The sequence below is a fragment of the Notolabrus celidotus genome, chromosome 24 (assembly GCF_009762535.1).
Source record: "Notolabrus celidotus isolate fNotCel1 chromosome 24, fNotCel1.pri, whole genome shotgun sequence".
NCBI classification, from domain to species: domain Eukaryota; kingdom Metazoa; phylum Chordata; class Actinopteri; order Labriformes; family Labridae; genus Notolabrus; species Notolabrus celidotus.
Genome location: NC_048295.1, coordinates 9,874,799 through 9,892,770, shown reverse-complemented (window position 1 = coordinate 9,892,770; position 17,972 = coordinate 9,874,799). Strand labels below are relative to the sequence as shown.

At 41.3% G+C, this 17,972-nt stretch overlaps 1 protein-coding gene across 1 annotated transcript in view; it reads right to left on the bottom strand.

Moving 5' to 3' along the window:
• LOC117808318 (E3 ubiquitin-protein ligase Midline-1-like) overlaps window positions 1-17,972 on the bottom strand; it is a 46,564-nt gene that overhangs the window by 7,613 nt on the left and 20,979 nt on the right. The window contains exons 3-6 of the mRNA XM_034677996.1: window positions 9,988-10,083; window positions 4,162-4,269; window positions 1,782-1,930; window positions 1,251-1,378 (exon numbers count right to left, since the gene is read on the bottom strand). Of these exons, the coding sequence (XP_034533887.1) occupies window positions 1,251-1,378; window positions 1,782-1,930; window positions 4,162-4,269; window positions 9,988-10,083 (481 nt within the window). The remainder of the gene's footprint in view (window positions 1-1,250; window positions 1,379-1,781; window positions 1,931-4,161; window positions 4,270-9,987; window positions 10,084-17,972) is intronic.

Below are 17,972 nucleotides of genomic sequence, written 5' to 3'. Positions count from 1 at the left end.
GTTAATAGACTGGGGCTCTGTTACTTCAAACGCCAGTGATTGAAGAGTGGAGACTTCAAACGGGTGCACAGAAAAAATCTGATTTTAAGGCTGGACTGGAATCATAATTAGAGGTAATGTTTAGTTTCATGGTCAGTGTGGGGATGAATTAAAGGACGAGACTGGAGGGCAGACAAAACAGAGATATTTGGTTTGTTTGTGAATGTTTCAGAACATCACAGTAATGCAGAGTAAGAAAAACACAAACCTGTTTTATTATTCATAAAAGTAGCCCTCTGAAGGACATTTGTGTTGGTTAATTTTGTGCAAAACTAACAAACCTCATGCTAATTTTTGGAAATTCAACTTCCTTCCAGTCATTCTAACTAGTGCTGGCTGATATTAAAAAAGATTTCTGCTCCTGAGTGAAAGTTAAAGACAGTTTGTTAGTTTGTATCTGGATTTAGTTTTCTGATGAGCTTCTTGAATCCATCATTTCTGACGGTGCTAACAGGAAGCAGGTCTTTAATGTTAAATGAGGTTTTTAGATTCTTATTTTTCTCACATAATTTGATCTGAATTGACAACAAAGATGTATCAGTTTAGTAGAGTGCTCTTGTTTCCCACAGTGCATTGAATGCACCACGGTTATTCAGTGTTCAGTTGTCCTACGGTGGACATTAGACGTGTTAGAAATGCACAGCTGAAGTTGTCTCAGTGCTTTTCCTTTACCCACACCCTGAATGTCTGTAAGCCACGCCTACCTCTCACCATGCGACATGATTGGCTGTCTTCTTCTTCTGTCTAATGTTGGGTGGCAACTAGTGTTTAAGGCTCATTAGCGCCCCCCTTTCCAGTGGTTGTTGTGTTTATATTGAGAAAAATGTAGTTTGGACCTCTTTTTTGGGACATTTTGACCTTAATGCTTCAACTTATTCTTGAAATTTCCACTTTATTATCAACATTTTTACTTTTGCTTGTTCATACTAGAAAAAGAATTACTCCCTTTTTTTTTTTTAAGTGGTATTTTTGAGCTTTTTCACCTTTATTGACAGGACAGTGGAAGAGAGGCAGGAAATGTGGGGAGTGGAGGGTGCGGGAAGACATGTGGGAGATGGTTGACCGGCCAGGAATCGAACCGGCAACCTCTGCGATGAGGACTACCTCTATCGCTCCTATTTTTTTCATCCCCAATACTCCATAATACCATAAACTCTTCTGTAATAAAGTCAACTCAATAAACTAAGGTCTATGTGAACCACAAATCATACCTGTGAGGTAATCCAGATTCTCCAACAACTTCTTCTCTCTGGCGAAGTCCAGAGCGAAAGTGTCGAAGGTGTCCGTCAGGGTTATCTCAGGGATCAGTACTTGTGTAGAAGCAGTCGCCATTGAAACCCTAGATCAACACCAGTCAAGACAGAAGAGGTTTAATGCTCTATGTCTCCAAATAAAAGATTTCTGCTAGAATAAAAGGCCAAGAGGCACATAAAACTGCTCAGATAAATCATTTCAATTCCTATCACTCTTGTGGCTTTGTTTTTTGAGCATGCACATATGGGACGCCAGGTTTTTCTCTTTGTTTGTCAAATCAAAAAGTCAAGAAGCATACGGAGCGAGTGGAATAAGATTCATGTTAATACGAGCTGATTTCTTTCCGCTGTCGGGGAAGTGGAGTAAAAACTTCTCAAATTGTTTCTGAATACATTTGCATGCACTCTTTGCCCTTTCCCTAAAGCTAGACTTAAGTTTCCCCTCGCTGAATGATTCTGACATGTGTGGGCCGGCGTGGGCCGTCTGACCTCTCGTTGATGCTCTTGGCGGTCTGCAGGAAGCGTGCGTGATCCGTTTCTTTCAGCGTCTGATCGGCCTGTGTGATGAGGGCAGAGGACCTCTCGATGCATTGCTTGCAGTTGGAGATCTGCTGGGCGAGCTTACGCATCCTTTGTGTCTGGAAAGCATGAGAAATGATCGGAGCGTGAATGCATGAACGTGCCCTCAACAACAGATTGTAAGGAGTGAACTTTATCAGAGCTGACAGGAAGAAATCGATCAGTTAAAGGGAGAAGATGTCAACATTTCAGTCATTTGTTCAGGAAAAGGTGAAATGAAGGGTTGGCTGGTGCACACAGTAACTTCTTAAGACATGCTTCTTTTACATTTATTTTCTAATGGCATGGAACAACAAGAAAAAATCATTTCTGATAACATGTTATGTCTTAATTAGCATCCACAGAAATAAAAACAGCTGTTTTTACCATTTCTCAAAACGTTGGGGGCGTGGCTTATCAGGGTGTGATTGACATCTCCCTAGCATGTATGCACAACATATAAGTTGCCTGAGTCACAGTCTCCTTTAATGAAAATAATTGCTGAGTCATGAGTTACCTATTGCCTTGCTTTACATTTTAGCAGTTACAATTAACATGCTCCAATAAGCTAACAGCTATCGCAGCTAAGAATGCTAAATGGAGGCTCTATGGCGTTAGCTAATGCGCTAATTGATCTGTAACCAAACTCCTTCTGCTGTAACCAACACCAAAAAGTAAAATTATTATATTAGACACGCCCATATGAAACTCCCATTGCCAGAAAGAGGACAGGAAATTGCAATTAACACCAACATCCATCAATAACCAATCAAAGAAAATGCTAATGCTAGCCGTAAAAAGCCCAAACGTAGCTTTTCCAAGATTTTTTCTACATGCCTAATTCAAACCCAATATCAAGAATGTTAAATAAAACAGATCAGACCATTTTTGAATTTTGTTTGAAACATGTTCTGACACTTTCTAGTTCATAAGATGGCAAAGCTAAAATGCTAACGTAGAGTTTGGGCTTCCAGTAGCTTCATGATACAGGAAAGTGAAGCTGATTTGTTCAAACTCAATATCAAGAAAGTCACAGAAAGTCAATGACAGTTCTGGAAATTTGGATTCAAACAAGTTTTAAACTATTTGGATGTTTTCTACTCCATGCATCAGACCCTATATGACATAGCTAAAAGGCTAATGTGGATTCTGGTTACCACTTGTTTTATTCTTAATAGATAAAGTATTTGCATGATTATACAACAACTACAAAAGCTTACTTCCTTTAAAAGAGAGTAATCTGATAGAGAAGTCCACTGGCATGACAGAAATGATCGAACAACATCAATAAGCTCCTCCCATGTTTGTCTTTAAACCTTATTTCTCAGCATCTCAGTGATTCTACTGCAAGGAAATCTGGATTTACTTTCTTCCCGTTCCCCCTTTCAGTTTCATTCCCTCTCCCCTACAGTGTGAGCCGAGATTTTAGCAGACAGATTGAGGTCAGTGGCTGGATTGAGGTCGAAGTATATTTCATCAGCAGTTCAGCTTGTACAGAACCCTAAACAATGTAATCTCAGTCTCAATCTCTTTGAAATGTGCATGTCATCCTCGTGTTTAAAAGTAAAAGCACAAAGCAGACTGAACTTGTTCTGAGAAAATAGCATTCTGGTTTTTAATGATAATGATTTCTGTAAATGTGTTGAAAAATAATTCCTCTGATGCATCCTAGAAGCTAAATCCAACATGATATGCTCCTAGTATGTCCCTGCTCTCATTAGACTCAGCTTTAGAAGAAATCATCTGGGATAAGAGAACGAGGAGTGCCCTCCCATATGCTCCGGGATCTGGTTTTGGCCAGTCAGAGTGTTTTCGCCGTCTGTTCAGAGAATGTGTCAAAGGGTCTGCAATTTAGGAAGATGAGCAGTTGGCCGTCTGTTCACCGGGCTCGGATCAAGTCACAGAGCTGAGAGTAGTGTGACACATCCTTTTATATTTAATGGAATACAGAACTTTTTTTACTTACTATATTTAGTTAGACATTTTTGGGGGTAGCTCCATCAATGTTAGCAATAACATCAGTGAAAATACAGATCATCAAAATCCTGTCAACATTTACATTAGGTGTGATTCGGATCAATAGCAACATCAACATGCTTTAATTAGCATTTGGCATTAATAAAGGATCATTCCACTGTTTTTGAAGAACACAAGGTAAACATGCTCCCACAGCTAGCTTGAAAAAAAAAGCCTGGATCTGAATTTTTCAGCGGTGTAAGGATTCAGAGTGAAAGATGAGGATAAAACCCATTGAAGGAAAGTAGATGGTATCTCCTGTCATGCTCCTCACCCCTTCGAGTGCTCAACTCACCTTCCCCTCCTTGATCTTGCTGCCAATGATCTGCCTCCTCTGCTGAATGATTTCAATCAGGAGATCACACTCCTCCATGAGCTTGCCCTCCTGACGGGATGCGTTCACCTGAGAACCAATTCAAAGAGAGGGTGTGATGAACAAAGAGATGGATGGATGGATGCTGGGGGTGGAGGACATGCAGGGATATATGTTTAAGAGCTCCGCATCGTGTCGGCTGAGGGACAGGATGTCATTTTCATCCATCAGACGTCCCCTCCTGTCTCAGGCAGACACTCGAGGAAGATGAGGCATATTCAGGCACTTTGCCTCCTGCTGGCTCGAGTGCTGACTGACAAGTGAAATCAGCAGGAAGCCCTGTGGCTGTTAGAAAGCAGACATGACACTCAGAGATATGCTGAAGAACCAGACCCGAGGGTTAGAGTTTGAAGTAAGGCTTTTTGAAGTGCTCCAGAACAACCCTCCACTATTTTAATGAATATTTTACTTTAAGAGATGAATTTGTGCTCTGCATGGATTCATTAAAAGTCATACAATAGAAATGAACATTGTGAACTTTAAGGAAGAGACAGCTGGAGTCATAACAAGGTAGAAATAAGCTAATGTTGTAAGATGAGGTAGGGAAAGATACTTAAACTAGCCAGGAAGTTTTTAAAGTAGCTTCTATAGCAACTGCTATTGAGCCACTGAAATTAGTCTTAAAGCCTCTGGTAACCCAAATCAACAAAAACGTTCTACCTGGGATATTTCAGACAATATGTAAATACTAAAACTATGTACAAATATTAGAACTCACTAGGACCGGTTCTCTAACTTTCCTCAGGACTGGTTCACTAACTTTCCCCAGGACTGGTTCACTAACTTTCCCCAGGACCGGTTCACTAACTTCCCCAGGACTGGTTCACTAACTTTCCCCAGGACTGGTTCACTAACTTTTCCCAGGACTTGTTCACTAACTTCCCCAGGACCGGTTCACTAACTTCCCCAGGACTGGTTCACTAACTTCCCCAGGACCGGTTCACTAACTTCCCCAGGACTGGTTCACTAACTTCCCCAGGACTGGTTCATTAACTTTCCCCAGGACCGGTTCACTAACTTTCCCCAGGACTGGTTCACTAACTTTCCCCAGGACAGGTTCACTAACTATCCTCAGGACCGGTTCACTAACTTTCCCCAGGACTGGTTCACTAACTTTCCCCAGGACTGGTTCACTAACTTTCCCCAGGACCGGTTCACTAACTTTCCCCAGGACTGGTTCACTAACTTTCCCCAGGACCGGTTCACTAACTTTCCCCAGGACAGGTTCACTAACTATCCTCAGGACCGGTTCACTGACTCTTCCCAGGACAGGTTCACTAACTTTCCCCAGGACCGGTTCACTAACTTTCCCCAGGACCGGTTCACTAACCTTCCCCAGGACCGGTTCACTAACTTTCCTCAGGACCGGTTCACTAACTTTCCTCAGGACCGGTTCACTAACTATCCTCAGGACCGGTTCACTAACTTTCCTCAGGACCGGTTCACTAACTGTTAACTGTTTGGTAAAGTGCTGCTCATGCTGTTGATTGCACTCCTAGTTGTTCAGGTTAGAGCATCCTAAGAGGAAAAATGGCGTCCAACTCCAATCTTACTCCAGTTGGAAGCTTGAACCGGCTCTAAAAGTTGTTCAAGTCTAATTCTGATCTCTCAGGTCGTTGCATAATGTCTAATTCCTCATTGTGGTCACTTCCTAGCGGCCCTTTCAGCACCTTGTGAAGTGTTCTCTTTCTGCGGCGGAGCGATAGCACAGGGGAGCAATGAAAGAGGAAATCCAGTGTGAGTGTTGCCAAGCCAAGAGGAGATTGCAGTTATTCACACACTCTCTTCAACACACACATGTTGACAGGTGTTTTATTAACGACATCATAGGGAGTCGTTCGCTCAGATCCCAACACGGCGGAAAGAACTTCCTTGATTTCTCCAACTCGCAGTCTTTATGTGATTTTTCTGCAGAGGAGTTGCCAACAGGCACAATTTGCCACCTGGATTATATCCTGTGGCTTATGCCCGACATGCTAATCTGAACGCTTTAGTGCTGTCGAACAGAGGAGCTGCAGTAAACGGGTGCATCTGTCTTTGTAACACTGCTAATTAGCTTCTTTGACATCACTGTGACAGCTTGGGGAGATTTAACTGCTTACTTTATGAAAAACTTTTTTTATGTGGTGTTTTGTGCTCCAATTAGAATACTTGCACAGATGTAAACAATAGGGTTTTAGGGTTGAAGCGTCTCTGAATATAAAGCCTGAAGACACATGATGAAGTGCTTTTTATTCTGCAGATTTTGACTGTTTCAGTCGTTTTTTTAATGCTCCATTTGGGTCAGCAGTTGTTTCCGACCACAAAGAAACTATTCAAACTTGAACTGCAGTAATGAAAGTTTGAGGTTTTGCTCCGGCTGTAGTCGTTGTTGAGTTTTCTCGAGGCTCTGATTCGCTGTTTCTGACATTTTGGGGCTGTAAATATCAAAAACTCAATGCGAATAAAGGTCTCAAGTTGAAATGTTGCTCATCTGACCTGAAAACCGCCCACAACCTTGCAACGTCACACACACACACACATTATTCCTGCACACCAGCAACCCTAATCCCAAAAACACTGGGATGCTGTGTAAAATGTTGACAAAAACCTAATTTGATGATAATTTAAACAATATGTCTCATTGAATTGTGCAAAGAAAACACATATTATATGATGAAACTGAAAAATATTAATAATTCATGACCAAAATATGCTAATTTTAAGTTTGAAACCAGGAACAGGTTTCAAAAAAGTTGTAACAGGGACAACAAAGCCTGAAAAAGTTGTATGACTCTGTAGTGGAAGTCACTGCATTAAAAACAGACATGACTCTGTAGTGGAAGTCAATGCATTAAAAACAGGCATGACTCTGTAGTGGAAGTCACTGCATTAAAAACAGACATGACTCTGTAGTGGAAGTCAATGCATTAAAAACAGGCATGACTCTGTAGTGGAAGTCACTGCATTAAAAACAGACCTGACTCTGTAGTGGAAGTCAATGCATTAAAAACAGGCATGACTCTGTAGTGGAAGTCAATGCATGAGCTCAAACTGGCCTACCTGCAGCCCCAACATTTGGCTCATATTGACTTAGAAAATATGACAAAAGAGACCCTGAAGTGTCGAGCGGCTGACTACACCAGGCCAGCATGGGTCAACATTTACTTTCAGAACTCCAGAGCCTGGTCTCCTCTGTTCCCAAATGTTTACCGAGTGCTGGAGAGGAGAGATGGTGGGACAAAACGGTAAACATGGCCCCGTCGGGACTATCTTGAAACCGGTCTTTGCACTCAAACCATCACAATCTGTCTGCATGTTGCACAGTGATCATACTTTTTCGGACTCGGTTGTTTTAGGATGAATCCATGAGTAAAGGGTTAACATTGTAAAACTGTGATAAACTGAAATGCGCCCAAACACACACAAACACACACAAACACACACACAGAGTCTGTGACCAGAGTACATAAGGCATGGAAAGATGTGGAACATCTAATGACTGTGGGCAGAGGCCTCTGGAGCCTGTGATCAGACTGACAGATTGTACCCTGGCAGGGACACTAAGTGACTCATTTAGCACAGAAAACACACACACACACGCTCACACACACACAGGCGTGCATACAGAAATGACTCAATCCTGGGGGATGTGCAAACTTTTAGAAAGCTTCAACTTTCTGCAAGGGAGGTGGTGTCAAACTTTATGAGGCAGGTCACAACACTGTGTATTAATTTTGGTACACCAAAAAAAAAGGAGAATCCCATCAGTGAGCATCTTATTCCTTCAGTTTGACAAAGTTCCAGCTGAAACACAGAGCAGGAATCTGACTTAATGTGGTGCACTTAATTGCATTAAATTGTTGGCACAGTTAAGCCACATCAAAGAGAGTGTTTTCAGGGGAACTGGAGTCCTTTCGAGAGGACCATTCGCCACTCAGCACACAGCTAAAGGAGTGTGCCATGTATGCTGCTTTGAATTTGAAGAGCAAGCGTACGTTGTGTTAGTTTTCTGATGTTCTTAAAGCATCTTGACGACTCCTGGTGCTTCGAGTGTGTCAGAAAACCCCAGGAGGCATCTCCTTAAAAGCTCCAGAGTAGATTAATCTGATGTGAAATATTCATAGAACACCGGTGTAGTGCTTTTTCCTGCATGACCTCTTTTTTTTTTCTTTTAGGACTGTCACTTTTTGCTTCGTGTACGTATGTTTTCATGGAGCTCTGCTTCTTTTCGTGTGCAGCTCAACTTTTCTCACTCCTTGTGCTTTTTCATTGCTCTGGAGGTGAAGATGTGACCATAATGCACTGGGGGAAACATGTGAAGCATTCTTTTCCTCCTTGGTTGATTTATTTATGACTTATTAAGTGCACTGTTTGCCTCTTTTTGCTCCTTTTCTGATTATTAAAGAGGATCGAAGAGGTTGAGCGTTCCTTTCCTGTTTAGAATTCCTGCATCATCACAATTTCCCCTCCAGCTAAGCTCCTGGCAAACATCATTGCGTGATAGCAACACGACTCTCACACACACACTCAGCACTCTGGCAATAAATAAATAAATAAATAAATAAATACAAAATAAATCTCCTAAGTAAATCACAATCCTCTTTCCTTGCAGTTTGTGAAGGTTTGCCAGCCAGGGGAGGCTGCTCTCCATTATTTCCAAAGCAAGATGTCGCAGCCTTTTAACCCCGTGGCGTTGCTTTATTTAAAGCTTCTTAGCAGGCCAAGCGTTAGATGAACAGGCAGGCTTAGCGCAGAATTGCCCTCAGTGTGCAAAAACACACACACACGTTCACACACAGTTATTAATTTAATGGTAAACATGAAGAGAGGAGCAGATGTTGAGTAATTGCAGGAGGACACACGCCAGTTTTACATGAATAACAGTGTTTGTATACATGGAAATTGTTCTAAAGCAGTTTTAACAGATTCTACTACTAAAAAATGTGAAAAGGTGTACTGGGAATTTTTGTATACCTTAAAATTAGCTCTTAACATTATCATTGCATGAGAACTTAGTACATCCTTGCCTTATTGAAAGAGCAAAGTCATGTTTAGTTTGACTTTAAAGGAATAAAAATACATCTCCAAATTACAATTACACTTTAATTAATGCTAACTCACTTTGTCAATATAATGTCAGAAACATATAAAGTCCAGGAGCGCCATTTTTTTTAAATATTAGAATACTTTTTGGTGAAAAACCTTTAAAAGAAACAATAAAAAATATTCCTTTAAATATTTTTATTCTAAGTGTTATTGAGAAAAACGTACAAAATAACTTTTTTCAAGACGTCTGTTTTTCGTTAGCTGCTAAACTTAGCAACATGCTAAGCTAATGAACACTTAAGTCTTGAAAAAAGTTATTTTGTGCATTTTTCCAAATTGCACTTTAATTATAAAAATATTAAAGGAATATTTTTGATGTTTTCTTTTCAAAAATCTAACAAAATCTTATTCTAATACAAAATAAAAAGGTGCTCCTGGACTTTATATGATTTCTAACATTATATTGACAATGCAATCTTAAGTCATGAAACAAGTAACTTGTAAGTTGCTCAATCCCTTTTTTAATTTTAATATAAATACAGAAAATAAAGTTTTAAATTAGATTAGTTTGGATGCTGTTTTTGTAATATGTTAAAAAATGCAGAAAACACAACTCATCTAATTTTCATTATGTATGTCCAGAGGCGTTAGACTATCCAGAAAGCAGGTCGCCAGTTAATAGGTCAGTGGTGACCCCAGAGGAACGTTAGACTGACTCACCTCCACATGTTGACAAGTCTGGATCAGCTTCCCCATCAGCGACTCCAGCTCGTTGTTCCTCTTGATCAAGTTGCTCAGATTGGTGTCCAGGGCTTGCTGTAGCGGGAACACAAAGCACAAGAGGAGGAAGGATGAGAAACAAAGCTGAAGTAATAAAAAGAAGGAAGCACAGAAACTGAAGAGAGCTGGGAAAGATATCTCCATGAAGGCTCCTCTGCTTGCAAGACAACCTCAGGCGCTACACCCAGAAAATTCAGAAGAAAGTTGTAAAGTGGGATGAGGAAGAAGTCTTTGATTCAGCAAAGAAAAGCAAGATTTCATCCCAACTATCCAAGAAACCCTCAGGAGTTTTGTGGCGGCGCCTTCAGGGTCCACATACCTCCGAGCGGGGGTGATACCCCTCATCCCTGTACTGCCTCCTCATCCTGCCCCCCGACTGAGTCTGAAGCCGACCGAGGATCCTACTCTAGGAGAGGATGTGACTGGGACAGCCACTCCACTGAGCACCAAGCCATGCGCAAACTCGGCCGAGCGGCAAATTAGGCATCAAAAGCTTTTCCCCTGTGAGAGCACGAATCCGGAGCAGCAGTAGAAGAAGAAGAAGCAGTAGAAGTAGCGCTTTCAGCTAACGAACCGGCAAACAGGTGACAGGACGTCAGCTCAGTCCCCTCCCCCTTATTTCCCCTCTTTTCCCTTTTTTTTTCACCCGCCCGCCCAGGCGCAAGCTGTCTCTTTCACTTCCAAGACCGTCATAGAATTGCCAAACGGAGCGCGCTTAAGCTGCTCTGATGCTGCGTCTTCACTGTCCCGTTCTAAACTGTTCTCTGGCTCAGTTTGAGGTCTGACTCGACGGATGCTGGGATGTCTGGCGAGTCTTGGAAAGTGGTGGGAAAGTTCAACGAAGCGGAGAGGTATACCTCCAAAAACTGGCATCAGAAAAACTACAAAACCCACAACTTCTGAGGAATGAATCAACACCTTAAAGGAGCTTTAATGCAAATCGGCGTTACCTTAAATCACTTTTTACAGCAGGGTAAACAAACCCAGGTTCTGAAGCTACACAGAGGATTAAAAGGAGCTTCCCCCAGAGGGAGTATTGAATTAACAGCGGCGGTATAACCACACAAAGATGCTGGGATTTGTGCGTTTTTGTGTGTGCTCTTTCATGACACTAGGAGCTTAATGGATGGCCTTAATACGGCCATGACACACAAAAGCAAAAGAAGGTCTACCCTGAGAGGAAAGTAACGCTACTGCAGCTATCATACGAAGAGATAAAAATAAACCTCTTAAAGGAGCAGGAAGAAACACACCAATCGCACATCAGCAACATTTAAAATACAAGTTCAAGCATCACATGCACGCAATCTTCGGTATATGTAAGCAAGGGAACAACAGCAGCATCACAGGGATTTACATGCATTAAGCTGTCAGTCAGTGTGTGTGTGTGTCAGATTTGGACACAAAGGGGTTAACTCTCATCCACAGTGTCCATGCTGCCAACCAGAATAAATCTCTCTGAGCCGAAACCGGCCGCCCGCCTGTCAACTTGATCATCTGTCAATCACCCCGCTTGTTTTTCCCAGGCTTTCTATTTTTTTTTGTTTTGATTGAACACTCCCTCAACCCCCCTACCCAACTAAAAAACACAAAGTTAATCTCTGCCCTAAACCAACCGAGCTGAGGAACATTGAGTTGATGAGTTTTCAGATATACAGTAAGCCAATGCATTCAGATTTACTGAGTGTGGAAGAGATGAAAGGTTTCTCTATAAATAAAGCTTGATTGATTGATTTAATTGGATTTCAAGGAAGGCCCCTGCCTCACAGTGATCCAAGTGTTGGACTGGAACTGGGTATCTGCAAATATTCAATATTAAAAAATGGGATGAGGGGGGCAAAAAAGCTGATCAGGACATCCCTAGTAAATATAAACTTGTATTTTCACAGCTGTTTTAAACGTTTCCGTTAATAGTTGCATCACAGTTTGCTCCACTTTTGCCATTTTTGTATCCATACCACCAAAAAGTAGCACACCAACACACCCTGGAGTATACTTTAATGTTAAAACAGCAATCTTAAAAACTGGAGGTCACCAAAATCAAGATATTTCGCTCATTTTTAAGAGGACTTTATCTGTTTGCATTGAAATACAGAGAGAAGGTGGTCTCCATCCAATCCAAACTCCACACAGGCCACCTAGTAGCAGCAGAAATGTTCCTCTGACTCAGCTGTGGTAGACGGGATGAAGTGTTGCCTCAAATGTAAATATGCTCCTAAAAATACGACTCGTTCAGTCAGCTAATGGAGTGTTTCTACAAAAGAAAATCTGCTTCCATCTGCTTATACTCATGTGGAAAGCTCAGATCCTCTCTCAGTGCCTTTGAATATCTCCCAGAATCCACTTCTGACACTAATGCAAACTCTGCAGATTTTTTTTTTACCTCCAAACGTCGCCCTCTTAGCCGATAAATCTGACTTTAATGGATCTAAATCCCACCATGTGTCACTTTTGTGTTATTTTTTGCTTCCCCTATCCAAATATGTAAACCTCATTGTCATCAGCGTATCGAGCGTGCATGGGCGTATGGGGATGTCGGGGATGGGTGAGCTTAATCACCCTAAAGCAGTGCAGATAAACCAATGCAACACACACACACACACACACACACACTTACAGATAGAGACAGGTAGGCGACTGCATTAGAAACTTTCTCTGGGAGCTAAATAAGCTAAAAGATTTATGGTGACACTGAGCAGGATTGTGTTCCCGGAAATCCACGACGAGCTGCCAGAGTTTCACTTGATGCTTTTGCTTGTTCCAAAAGTACCTCAGGGGTGTGTGTTAGAGCAATCAGAGGAACCTTAAAAGTAAAATGAGAGCAAGGTGGCCACATAAGACATAAATTAAAGAGGAAGTGGGCCAGGAAAACAAAAAAAGTAGGACAGAAAATATGACTAAACCGCAAGATTCGCCGCTCACTTCCTGTGTCTTCATATCTGCTTCCCTCTCCACACACTACCACATCGACTTTATCTTTTATTGCTGAGTCATCACTGTATTGGGTGATCTATATCAGTTTGAGTGCAGTGATATGTTTCCCTGACATCCACTTTTTCCACTTTTACTCCTCTGTAAATTGGAAACGATGTGTTTGTGTCACTCCGGGAGAAACAGAGATGACTTCGGCAGAAAAGCACGCCGGAGAGAAAGAGGACGGAGAAGCGAGGGAGGCGCATTGTACTGGAGGAAATTGGGAAAAGATGGAGAGTGTGTGATTGTGTTTGCGTTTGATTGAGAGACCAGAAGGCCCCGGAGCAAAAGGAACACTCAGTACAGAAAGAGAGGGAGTGGAGACAGAGTGCTGCACGATGAACTGGAGATCCTCAGACAATGAGTCTTATTCACATCAACTGAGGACAGAAGCAGGTGTCTTTTAGAGGTGGAGATAAATGTCACAACACCGTGTATTTGCAGTATAATGGAGATGCTTTCCAACAGTGCGTGAGTTTAATTTCATACATTTGGGCTGCAGTGGTTACATGTAAACTGAAGGCTGTATTTAAGCTTTCAATTAAAGTCAACAAGCCTTGTCAACCTGTTAACACACACTGAGTCTGCCTTTAAAGGATCCAACTGATAAACAACTCAATGTAAAGCTGCTATTATCAGTATTTATTTACTAGCAATGGATGACATGACAACCAAGTTTCAACCATATTCCTGCTGCCCCCATGTGGTTGAAAAAAAGTACTTAAAGCTACCGTTCCTTTTTTTTGATATTATTTTTGAGGCTTTTATCAACTCGCTAGACTGGACATTGCAAAACAGGGAAGAGGCACTTGGCTAAATGTTCTCTCCTAAAGAGAATACTTTATAATGTTTTCTCTGATGGCAGTGCATCACAAAAGACATGATGTTGTATTGCTTTTTCCACTGGGATGGCTCTCGAGAGGGTACTTTGTCATGTTTTCTCCAATAGGAGGGTCTCAAAAGAGACATTATGTTGTGTTTTCTCCAGTAGAAGGCGTTTAGAAATATTGATGGTGTGTTTTCTCCACTGGAAGGGAATTGTTTTAGACATTTTGTCTCCTGAAATCGCTCATGAGAGGGCACTTCATGCTTCTTCAAACAGACGGACATCCCAGAAGATATTGTATTGTGTTTTCTCCACATGAAGGGCATTCTGTCACATTTTCTCCACTGACATGGCTCTTGAGAGGACACTTTGTAGTCTGGTTTCCAATGAAGTGATGTTGGGATGCCATTGCAATGGCTCTCATGAGTGTAGTTTATGTTTTCTCTGATGAAAGGGTGTCCTAGAAGACCTTAGATAGTGTTTTCTCCACTGGAAGGGCAGCTTGGAGGAAACTATTGTGCATTTTCTGGAGTCAGGGCACTCTTGAACAGAAGATATCTCACATAGAATGATAACCTATAGAGCTGTTTTTTGTTTTGTCTGATTGACAGTTACCCCAGAGGTCACTTTATCCCATTTCTCTACTGAAGGCGACCCTGCAAGGCACCTCATCATGTTCACATGTCATCAAAGAGGGCACTGTTGGTGCAAAACCCCAAAAAATGGGTGCATCAAGGGGACAACTGCTGCCAAATGGAGTCGGCTCCATTGTACACCTTGAGATTGCTGCAGCAAGGTGAGAACTTAAAAGGTCAGACTAACAAGCTTTTGAGCTGCTATTGCTCTTTAATGATTCAGGTAATGGGGAGATTTTCAGAGTCAAGGTAAATTCAAGGGTGGAAATTGTCATCATAATAGGTAGAAGTGTAATAAAAAGTAAGGGAATAGGTATATGTGTGATTTGAAAGATGAATGAGACAGGCAGCTGGAGGACAAAAAGGTAAATATAGTGCTTATCAGTGATGTTACGCTGCGACTGTGTGTGCTTTATTTTACATGTGGCGTTGACAACCTCAGTATGTTTCAATACTCCAACAGCTGATTAAACCAAATGGATTATCTCATGAGCACAACTAAACCTCTGATTTGAAGCAGCAGACACACACAAACACACACAAAGCAGCTTCCATCTTTTATCCTCAAGGTTCTTTCTCTGCAGACCAGCAGCCAAGGACTTTAAAAGCTATTTCCAGGCGCCTTCTTCAGTCAATTTCCTGTGACGGGGGTAATTTTATCTCCCCAAAAAGGATGGGTGTTCCCACAGTAACCTCCACGGCTCTTATCAGACACACACCACCACTGCTACTGCCAAAGAAAGCTATTCCAATCATCTGATATATTTTTTTCACTTCCTGTGAGGAGTGGGGATATCTTAAATTCCTGCAGATCAGGGCGAAAAAAAAGCGATATGCATGAAATGGTCCGGAAAATACAACCAAAATAGTTTCAACTTGTCAGACTTAGAAATGAAAGGAAACATCATATCTGTGTAAAAAGAGGGGGAAAGAACCATCTGTAACATCTCAAGTACTTCAAGCTGTTACCGTTTGGCTTACAGGGCAGAAAGAGGCTTTCATGCCTGAGCTGCTCCCCCAAAAGTTTTCTGTCTTTATGAATTAAAAATCAAATGTGGTGTTCGGTGTAAATATTGCATCACAGTCGGGCTGTTTCCTGTTGTAATTAGCTGAGACGTCAGTGTGTTTGTCCCCTGTTGCAAAGTTTACTTGAACTCAACTCTAGTTAAGTGTTCCTTTAATTAAAAGCATCCTTCTTTGTGTTAAATGTTAAAAACATCTGATTATATAGTCATAATCAAAGACCAAATCACTCCCCTGTCAAGCTGTCAATGTATGTGTCAGGAAACGCTGCCAGGCTGCCATGCACAGATGCAAAAAAGAAACCACAGAAGAAGAGAATGTTTACTGAATTAAGGTTAAGTGAAGTGACATGAGCAGCTTTCGCCTCAGGCTGAGATGTATTTAAAGCCTCACTTATAATGAAGCCGCAGCAAAACAAGCCAGTGAGGGAGAAGAAGCAGAGATGGGCTTTGCATTTATCTTATATATTATCCATCATGTCTTAGAATAAAACTCATGTTTGACTTTAAATCAATGAATGTAGCTGACATTTACAAACTATGTAGATTAATTAGATGCTCTTTTAAAGATGAAGCAAAAAAATGTGTATTACAACAAATAGTATATTTTTCTTGGCACAAATTCAAACCTAAAAACGATGAATAAACATTCACACAGTGCAATATGAAGTCTGATTAAGGGTTGGATTTAACTTATTAAAGAAGCTTTGGGATGTGGTGTAACTAGCATAACATAATACTGTAGCAAATGTTAAGATTTAAGGGATGATGAATACTAAACGGGGGTTATCCATATTAAAATGTAGACAAGGTAGAGCTGGGCGATATGTGGAAATATGCTGGTTTGTTAGCTTGTATCTGGATTTAGTTTTCTGATGAGCTTCTTGAATCCATCATTTCTGACGGTGCTAACAGGAAGCAGGTCTTTTCCACTCCGAACGTCTTTAAGCCCCGCCTACCTCTCACCCTGCGTTCACTGGCGTCTTCTTCTTCTGTCTAATGTTGGGTGACAACCAGCGTTGAATGCTCACCAGCGCCCCCTCCCTTTCCAGTGGTTGGGGGTGTTATTACAGATTTTAGATTTTTTATCAAACATTAGTTTTAATTATATTGAGGAAATAATTATTGTGATGGAATTATCGCCCAGCCCTAAGACAAGGCGAGCAAGAATCCTCTGCTTTTCCCCTGAGTCCTTCCTCAACCTGAAGGTATGCCAATGGATGCTAACGAATGCCAATGGAGAATGAATCAGAGCCATTGGCCTAGCGGTCTAAGCGTGCCTCATGTACAGAGGCTTTAGCCCACAGGTTCTATTCCAGCCTCAACCATTTACCGCATGTCATCCCCCACCCTCCACTCACCACATTTCCTGTCTCTCTTCAGCTGTCCTATACTTTGAAGGCGAAAATGCCCAAAAATATAACTTATATTGCGTAGTTTCAAAATGTGACAATGCAAGTTAAAGATGTTGACGTCAGCTGTAGTACTGTTTTGGTCCACTAGGGGCACCAAAGCATCACAAAGTGAAAGCTGCTCTCATTATAAAGCTCCTCACGGTAGCTTTAATATAAAAAAGTTCTGTTTTTTCCCCTTCTTAATGCAGAGATCTGCAGGGTCACCTCGGGGCTAACAGGGTCTTAACCAGTGTTTGGTATTAAGCTCATGTCATGTGCCAGCTGCCTTGCATGACGGCTTAACATTCAGTCAAATCCCCTCAAACTTTTTGGCATAAAGGGCCTATTTGTTTCCTTTGTATATGAAGAAGAAGAAGAGGAGTGTCTGAGTGTATCTGGAGACAGGTAGGACATCTGTAGCGTACGTGTGTGCAGACATCCGTGCTTGAGTTTGCGTGTTTTCAGAGAAACAAAGACAGCATGCTCCGAAGTTCTGAAGCAGTCATACGTGCTTTTTTTCCATCTGCTCGTACTGCTCTAACAGTGACAGACGGAGGCACATGATTTATTCATGTTGTGTTCATTCTGATGGTAACAGAGTGCTGTACCTATCATTTCTCATATCACACGAGTCTGATAAACTGTAATGCTGCAGGTCTTAAGAAGTATTTATCAGCGTTTCCTGATGTGACACCTCTGTAAGTCACAGTGCTTAGTCAGGACCCTCAGAATAATGACTGTCACTGTTTTATGATCCGACGCTGTGGTTAAAGTTTAAATAGGTCAAAGTACCAAACCTACTCAAGGTAAAAAGAGACTTGAGTGTAACATTGGAAGGTTGCATGCTGTGCCCTGCTCTAGATTAGGCTGTAACTTTTGGAGAGGAGTTGACTTTAATTATTTATTTATATTTTGGAGCAGCAAGGTTGTGATGCAATTAAATATATAAAAAGTTATAGAGGAAAGTTACAATGTCAGGTCATTAAAATAAACTTATATCATGAAGAAAAAATAGAAATAAAACATGTGAACCACAAGTGAATAAATATAATAAATAAAGGAAATATATATCAAA